The sequence below is a fragment of the Ranitomeya variabilis genome, chromosome 5 (genome assembly GCF_051348905.1).
Source record: "Ranitomeya variabilis isolate aRanVar5 chromosome 5, aRanVar5.hap1, whole genome shotgun sequence".
NCBI lineage: Eukaryota > Metazoa > Chordata > Amphibia > Anura > Dendrobatidae > Ranitomeya > Ranitomeya variabilis.
In genome coordinates, this window is record NC_135236.1 from 299,462,578 (window position 1) to 299,472,060 (window position 9,483).

At 42.7% G+C, this 9,483-nt stretch overlaps 1 protein-coding gene across 3 annotated transcripts in view; it reads left to right on the forward strand.

The window, feature by feature from the left end:
- FBH1 (F-box DNA helicase 1) overlaps positions 1-7,259 on the forward strand; it is a 131,843-nt gene extending 124,584 nt beyond the window's left edge. For all 3 annotated transcript variants that reach the window (XM_077264472.1, XM_077264473.1, XM_077264474.1), the window contains one exon: positions 6,406-7,259. In XM_077264472.1, the coding sequence (XP_077120587.1) occupies positions 6,406-6,576 (171 nt within the window). In that variant the 3' untranslated portion in view covers positions 6,577-7,259. The remainder of the gene's footprint in view (positions 1-6,405) is intronic.
- The last annotated feature ends 2,224 nt before the right edge of the window (positions 7,260-9,483 follow it).

Sequence of the window (9,483 nt, forward strand, 5' to 3'; positions counted from 1 at the left end):
TTTGGAACTTTGCTGGGTCACTGTCTCCTCACTGCATAAGTGTGCTACCACTGCACTACAGTGTATATATACCATATATATAATGTGCGTGTGTGTACATACTGTATGTATATGTGTATATCACTGATAAAACACTGATGGTAAAAAATGACACTGATGAAATAGTTCCGATGTTCGTCTACAAAAATTGGTAACCTCTGAATGAGCTATGAGAGCCTATTGGTTGGTTATAGGGGTATTATTATATATTCTACATTTCTGTTTTTTGTGGTGTTTTTTTTTTAAATTTCAGCATCATTTAATATTTCTAAAGATACAATAAGGCATATGAAAAGGCATATTTTTTGGTCGCTTCATAGTGGACACAGGAACTATGGGATATATACATCTTAGGGAAAAAGCTCACTCCTCCCCACCAGACTACACCTGAGCAGCCAACCCCCAGTTATTCTGTTTAGCTTTGTGTCAATTGTAGGCAGACATGGGTCTGGATCTAAGACCAGTCTTAGCCCTGAAAGATTAGGTGCTAACCTTCTCTCTTTCTTTTGTGTTTTAGCTCCCATACATCAGGACTAACTGTTCTGGAGCCCTAGATATTTGCCAGTGAGTCCCACATATTTTCTGCCCTTGTTGGGGTGTTGTCTCTAGTAGTGTGTCACTTGTAGCTATTGATGCCTCCTTTTGAAGCGACTAGTTCAGTACTTTGTTTCACCCCTTATGCTAACTCTGTCCCCACCTCATTCTAGTCTTTTTTTTGTCTACAGCACTTGATAGATGGGTTAGATAATACTAGCAATGTTTCCATGCACCTCCTAGGGCAACGCTGGCCAGGTCCGTCTCATTTGAGCGTTAAGGAAGTTTCCACAGTAGGTGACTGGTCAGAGCGGAGGTCATGACAAAAGGTAGTATCATGAGCAATTATGGTGAGTCATGATGTAGGGGGTGTGATACATGGTGTGTACTTCATGATATAATTTCTCCACTTCAATACGGGGAAAAGTAAGACAATCAAACTACAGTGGAGTGTGTCGTGATATAGTTCATCAATCTTTGGAACTTGACTAATCAAACACGAGTATAAAAGTGCCATAGTGCATGAATAAAGTGCGAAGCTGAGGGGAAAAAAAAAATATATATATATAGCCATAAAAAAGTTCATTGTGCGATTTACATAACAATACATATATGCTAATCATATCTATACCAGCACTATGTATAATACTCCATAACAGTGAGTGCAAGAACATCAGTGAGCCATGCATTCGTGAGTATTGAATATACTTTGCCACAAACAGCGTACCATGAGATGTCATTAATAATATCGAATGTCTTTGCCTCATTCAGCATATTCTGATGAGAGCTATAAGGTATTAAAGGGAACCTATCACCCCGTTTTTTAAAGATTAGATAAAAATAGTGTGAAATAGGGGCAGAGCTGGGCTTTACATTAGTGCCTTTTTGGTGCCTTTACACCCCCGTTAGGCTGCCGAAATACCTTTGTGAAGTGGCCGTTTTGTCCTGTCACTCAAGTTGGTCAGGTCGGATGGGCGTGGTCACAGCACCGTTTCTCCCCCAGATCAGGCTCATCATTACGTTGGTGGCGTAGTGGTGTGCGCATGTCCAAGGTCCCGAATCCTGCACAGGGGAGTGAAAATAGCAGCGATGTCCGTTATTTCATTGGTGGTCGGTGGGCGCGGCCATCTTGCTTTGGCCGCGCGTGCGCAGAAGCGGCGCTCTGCTGGCCGCGGCTTCACGAAAATGGCCGCCGCGATAGCCATCTGCGCACGCGGTGATGCCCGCGGCCATTTTCCTGAAGCCGCGGCCAGCAGAGCGCCGCTTCTGCGCACGCGCGGCCAAAGCAAGATGGCCGCGCCCACCGACCACCAATGAAATAACGGACATCGCTGCTATTTTCACTCCCCTGTGCAGGATTCGGGACCTTGGACATGCGCACACCACTACGCCACCAACGTAATGATGAGCCTGATCTGGGGGAGAAACGGCGCTGTGACCACGCCCATCCGACCTGACCAACTTGAGTGACAGGACAAAACGGCCACTTCACAAAGGTATTTCGGCAGCCTAACGGGGGTGTAAAGGCACCGAAAAGGCACTAATGTAAAGCCCAGCTCTGCCCCTATTTCACACTATTTTTATCTAATTTTTAAAAAACGGGGTGATAGGTTCCCTTTAAGCAATAGGGGAGTATTAAGCAATGGCCAGTATGCGTTCCACACACTATGACGAACGTACAGAGGGACCGAAAGCGGGATGGAGCGCATAATATATGCGAGCTATATAGGACAATGAAGACCAGTAAGGGGGCTGTGTCAAAGAATAAAAAAGTATAAAAAATTATTTAAAAAATGGTATGCTATCGTCTGTACAATAAAAAATGAAAGGGGAGACATACTGCTGTCCGGGTAGTATAACAGTTCCCTATATGGGAGAACCGGTTATAGGTGCAAAGTGGGTAAATAAATAAATAAACCAACAGCGCTCGATGTATCAAAAGGGGGTATGGTGCCTAAATTGCAGATTAACATGGGTGTGGAATACCTCTAGAAGACGGGCAGCAAAAAGCCTTTTATAGGAACATGGTACAAAGGACTAGGGGAGATACAAAAGAACAGAGGGTGGAATGGAAACTGTGGGATGGAAGTAACGATGTCATATTGGAGAGACACACCTCATAAGTCTTAAGGTGAAGATGAAATGCCTGTGAAAAGGAAAAACATGACTATAGACACATAGTGGGTCTGTGATGTAATTGCATCCGTATATAGCATATGGTGGTGCCTATAGTAAGGTGTGATGGGGTGTCTTCAGGTTGTGATAAATCGGCAGAAGAGTGGCAGGGTATCAGGTGGGAGGTTAAACGTGCCCATCAGATCATTTTAGTAGAGACGACTCTAAAGGGAACAGAAATATGTGTTCGAAAATAGAACCTATATCAACTCTTACATTTATAAGATAAACAATCCATAAATCAGGTATTACATCTAAATAAACATGTTAGGGTACTGTCTCACAGTGGCACTTTTGTCGCTACGACGGTACGATCCGTGACGTTCCAGCGATATCCATACGATATCGCTGTGTCTGACACGCAGCAGCGATCAAGGACCCCGCTGAGAATCGTACGTCGTAGCAGATCGTTTGGAACTTTCTTTCGTCGCTGGATCTCCCACTGTCATCGTTGGATCGGTGTGTGTGACACCGCTCCAACGATGCGTTCGCTTGTAACCAGGGTAAACATCGGGTTACTAAGCGCAGGGCCGCGCTTAGTAACCCGATGTTTACCCTGGTTACCATCGTAAAAGTAAAAAAAAAAAAAACGTACATACTCACATTCCGGTGTCCGTCAGGTCCCTTGCAGTCTGCTTCCCGCTCTGACTGACTGCCGGCTGGAATGTAAGAGCAGAGCACAGCGGTGACGTCACCGCTGTGATCTGCTTTCACTTTATGGCGGCACTCAGTCAGAGCGGGAAGCAGACTGCAAGGGACCTGACGGACACCGGAATGTGAGTATGTACGGTTTGTTTGTTTTTTACTTTTACGATGGTAACCAGGGTAAACATCGGGTTACTAAGCGCGGCCCTGCGCTTAGTAACCCGATGTTTACCCTGGTTACCCGGGGCCTTCGGCATCGTTGGTCGCTGGAGAGCGGTCTGTGTGACAGCTCTCCAGCGACCACACAACGACTTTCCAACGATCACGGCCAGGTCGTATCGCTGGTCGTGATCGTTGGAAAGTTGCAGAGTGTGACAGTACCCTTAGGTAAAGGCAGACAGTTCATACTCTATATTCAAACCCTTTGGTGACAATGTGTCTAATGTATGGATCCAAAACGCCTCACGCTTTTTAAGGGCCAGGATCCTACTTGTTCCAAGATTAGGAATTTTAGCTGGGAAATGTTGTGTCCCACGGAAATAAAGTGATGGGGTATCGGTAAGAGAAGGTTTTTGCAGCGAATGGTTGATTTGTGTTAAGACACCCTATCACGGATGGGTTGTGATGTCTCTCCTACAATACAGTAAGCCACAGGGGCATTTTATGACATAAACCACATATGCTGAATTGCATGTGAAGTAGCCCTGAATTTTAAATTCTTTGCCGGAATGTGGATGTGTGATTGTGTTGCCCTTGAGAACGTTATTACATTGCGCACAATGTAGACATGGAAAGGTCCCTTCTCTAGGTTTGTGGAGAAAATGTTGCCGTGTTACGGTGCTGGGGCCTATGTCGGCTTTAACAAAGGTGTCCCTTAAACTGGGGGCTCGTTTAAAGCATGGTAAAAACGGTTGTTTGAACTCAGGGACGTCAGGGTAAGCAGTGGAGAGTATTGGCCAGTTTTTACGTATGGCTTTATGTATTTTGTACACGGAGGGGTGGAAGGCATGTACGAATGGGATCCGTTTGGTGATGTCTCTCTTAGGTTTGTTTGGTGTCACTCTAGAGTCCTCTAAGAGGGGAAGGGGGTAACCCCTCGCCTCGAATTTGTTCGTCATTTCACAAATACGTGACTCCCTGACTACAGTGTCAGATACGATCCGTTGTACTCTTTGGTATTGTGCCCTAGGTATAGATTTTTTTGTAGAAGGGGGGTGGAGACTCCCGAAATGCAAAAGGCTGTTACGGTCTGTACTCTTAGAGTACAGGTCAGTACTCAAGAAACCATCAGGATTCTTGATGACCAGTGTGTCTAGGAAGTTCATCCTTTCAGGGCTGTGGTTGATAGTGAAGCCAATACCTGGCCAAGAGGTATTGAGTATTTCAAAGAAGGTGTAGAGAGTCTCAGTGGGGCCATGCCATACACAGAACACGTCATCTATGTATCTCTTCCATAGGATAATGTTATCCTGGAAGAGGGGGTTCTTATAGATAATACTTTCTTCAAAGTCTATCATGTAGGCTTTTGCATACGGGGGTGCTGCGTGCGATCCCATCGCGGTCCCCCTTACCTGTAGATAAAATGTTTCTTGAAAGAGAAAGAAGTTAGACGTCAGAATCAATCTTAAAAGGTCAGTGCAAAGTGATATCTGATCAGTGTCCATTTCTGTGTTCTCTAATAGGCGGCGTAGGGAATTAATACCCTCAATGTGGGGGATGGAGGTGTATAGGTCCCTAACATCGAGGGTCACTAGGAGGGCATCAGTAGGTACAAGATGAATGTCACGGATGAGATGAAGGAAGGAGCCTGTATCCAGAAGGAAAAACTTGGATTTTTGTATAAGTGGAGTGAGAATTTTCTCAAGGTATTTTGCAATGGGGGACAGAAGAGAATCTGTGGAGGCCACAATAGGCCTACCGGGAAGGTTTTCCAAGTTCTTGTGGACCTTGGGTAACGTATAAAAAACCGGGATAATGGGGTTGAGATTTGTCAAGTAATCACAAGTTTTTTGATCCAGAATCCCAAGGTGTATGTATCTATCTATGGAGAATGACTTCAATTTCATGACGGATGGTAAAAGATGGATCTCTATCCAGCACCTGGTAGACTGAAGTATCAGTCAATTGCCGTATGATTTCCGCTAGATACATGGTTTTATCCATAATGACTAATGCTCCGCCCTTATCGGCTGGTTTGATTATGATTGATTTGGTTTTGCAAGCCTGCAGAGCAGAATGCTCTGCAGAGTTCAACCTGTGTGAACCAACACAGAGCCAAGCGGAGCAAAAAGGCCTGTCACCCCTCAGCATACACGGCGGTGCAGTCGCCTACGGCAACCGGTCCCAGTTATGGACTATATTGTCTTCCCGGCTGTGATCCAGAGGCTACCCTTTTGAGTTCCAGTATAAGTTTCCTTTGGACATTATAAGACTTTGTTTTGAACTTTCTTGGGTCACTGCCTGTCTATCACACTGCACCAACCCCGCTGCACTACAATGCCCATTATATACTCCCATCCCCACATAATTGCTGTTGCACTTTTGTCCATTTGAGATGTATATTATTCATATTATGTGATGTCTTGTACTTATTTCACTCAGGAATAGGGGTTTGGTTGTAGTCCGATTTTACCTATGTTTCCATTCCTTTTTTTTTTCTAATAAAGTGTTCAACTTTTTTGCCATAAAACTCCTATTTGTCTTACTGCTACACATTGTTTGTTCGGAGTGGTATTAAAAACCCATTTTTCGGGCCATAATATGGTTTGGATGTCTGTGTTATATGGTATGGCCAAAGTCACGTCACCATGTAGCCCCAGCCTTGGAAGAAGGAAAAATGCACAAAAAATACATTATATAAGGTTTATGGTGTATTTGCATGTGTAGGTTTTGTAGCCCTATTTTTTTTTTTGGGGGGGGGGGGGGGGGGGCTGATGGTGTGAATATAATTGATGAAGAACACATATCCACTTTTACGTTTGATTTCATACATAAGCCTTTTTTTCTGTGCAGAGTGACAAAAGTGAAGATAATGGAGGATACATCTGCCACGCCTGTGCACTGCAAAGAGTCGGTCCAATAACACAACTGATGATCTCTCCCGAGGTTTTGGAAAGCATAGACGTTAAGGAGGAGCGGATTTCTCTGCCAGGGCACTATGCAGCCTTACTGCAAGCTATTTAAATGTATCGCTTTGCTGACAAAGGACATAGCAAAAATCAGCCAGCTACTATATGCTTTTTAATCCCCTTAGTGACAGAACCAATTTTGTACTTAGTAGTCAGAATTGTAAAAATTGGCTTGGTCATTGTCAATTTGAGGTTATAACTCTGGAACACTTCAACGGATGCCACTGATTCTGAGACTGTTTTGTCGTGATATATTGTCCTTCATGAGGCGGCGCTGAGAAATAAGTACCCTTAACTGTCGCCGTTAAAAGGCGTATCTGTGGTCGTTTATTGGGTTAACACTGGTCTCCATGAATTAGTTGATTATTCAGTCATGCCGTCAACTTACTACATCATATAGGAAAAATTGTGTGGATGCTTAATATTTTAATAATATGAACAAAATTTTACTGTTTTTATCAAACAAAATAATCTATCATTTTCATGCACAAGCTGTATGTTTTTAGTTCTTAATTTGATTAAAAACCCGAATGAGCTGAATTTACAAAAAAAACCCACAAACTTTTGTGTAACTCATTCTATTGAATGAGCGAGAATAAGCATGTACAGTTTACATACATTCAGACATGTGTACAGAGAATACTAAAGCAACAGACTGATGGCATTACCCAATGCATGTGAAAAAATCAACAAATTGTACTTAACGCCACAGTAATAAACAGCGAGATTACAATCTTTATATGCAAGTATTTACTATAGCAATAATCAGACCGGAAAGAGAATTACAGTAATGTAAAGATAATATTTATGGAGAATCCAATAAAAACTATCCAGGATAAAAAAAAGAAGGGGAAGACTGCAAGAGACGGAACTGCCCTATCATTTCTTGAATAGAGTCAGATAAATCATAATCAGATATTTTGTAAGGCATCAGAGCCACAGTGACGACCCTGCATGCTGGAATTTTTTAAGACATTTTCGCCAGTTTGGATCAGCTCTGCTGAAATTGACAAAGCTGAGGAGAGGAGGAGCTAGAGCATGGCCACGTCTGCCCAACTAATCAAAAGTGTTGACGTGAAGGCGTGTCACACAAAAGATGCGCCAAATTCGATAAGTGATGTGTACTACTTGGTGAATTTGATTCTTTGTACTCCAGTAGGACTTGCATAGCATGGGCACGCGCTACTAGCTGTGTGTGTGGGTATGTATGTGTATATATATATATATATATATATATATATATATATATATATATATATATAATATATATATATATTGAATTAACACATGTGGAATTATATACTTAACAAAAAAGCGTGGAACAACTGAAAATATGTCTTATATTCTAGGTTCTTCAAAGTAGCCACCTTTTGCTTTGATGACTGCTTTGCACACTCTTGGCATTCTCTTGATGAGCTTCAAGAGGTAGTTACCGGGAACGAATTTCACTTCACAGGTGTGCCCTGTCAGGTTTAATAAGTGAGATTTCTTGCCTTATAAATGGGGTTGGGACCATCAGTTGTGTTGTGCAGAAGTCTGGTGGATACACAGCTGATAGTCCTACTGAATAGACTGTTAGAATTTGTTTTATGGCAAGAAAAAAGCAGCCAAGTAAAGAAAAACGAGTGGCCATCATTACGTTAAGAAATGAAGGTCAGTCAGTCCGAAAAATTAGGAAAACTTTCAAAGTGTCCCCAAGTGCAGTTGCAAAAACCATCAAGCGCTACAAAGAAACTGGCTCACATGAGGACCGCCCCAGGAAAGGAAGACCAAGAGTCACCTCTGCTTCTGAGGGTAAGTTTATCCTAGTCACCAGCCTCAGAAATCGCAGGTTAACAGCAGCTCAGATTAGAGACCAGGTCAATGCCACACAGAGTTCTAGCAGCAGACCCATCTCTAGAACAACTGTTAAGATGAGACTTTGTGCAGCAGGCCTTCATGGTAAAATAGGTGCTAGGAAACCACTGCTAGGGACAGGCAACAAGCAGAAGAGACTTGTTTGGGCTAAAGAACACGGACATTAGACCAGTGGAAATCTGTGCTTTGCTCTGATGAATCAAAATTTGAGATCTTTGGTTCCAACCACCGTGTATTTGTGCAATGCAGAAAAGGTGAACGGATGGACTCTACATGCCTGGTTCCCACCGTGAAGCATGGAGGAGGAGGTGTGATGGTGTGGGTGTACTTTGCTGGTGACACTGTTGGGGATTTATTCACAATTGAAGGCATACTGAACCAACATGGCTACCACAGCATCTTGCAGCGGCATGCTATTCCATCCGGTTTGCGTTTAGTTGGACAGTCATTTATTTTTCTACAGGACAATGACCCTAAACACACCTCCAGGCTGTGTAAGGGCTATTTGACCAAGAAGGAGTGATGGGGTGCTATGTCATCCACAGTCACCAGACCTGAACCCAATCGAGATGGTTTGGGGTGAGCTGGACCGCAGAGTGAAGGCAAAAGAGCCAATAAGTGCTAAGCATCTCTGGGAACTCCTTCAAGATTGTTGGAAGACCATTTCCGGTGACTACCTCTTGAAGCTCATCAAGAGAATGCCAAGAGTGTGCAAAGCAGTCATCAAAGCAAAAGGTGGCTACTTTGAAGAATCTAGAATATAAGACATATTTTCAGTTGTTTCACACTTTTTTGTTAAGTATATAATTCCACATGTGTTAATGCACAGATTTGATGCCTTCAGCGTGAATGTACAATTTTCATAGTCTTGAAAATACAGAAAAATCTTTAAATGAGAAGGTGTGTCCAAACTTTTGGTCTGTACTGTGTGTGTGTGTGTATATATATATATATATATATATATATATATATATATATATATATATACACATACATACACACACACACACACACACCATGCTCCAAATTATTATGCAAATTTGATTTAAATGTCAAAGATTTAATTGTCTTGTTTTTCAAATAAACACGTGGATGGTATTGTGTC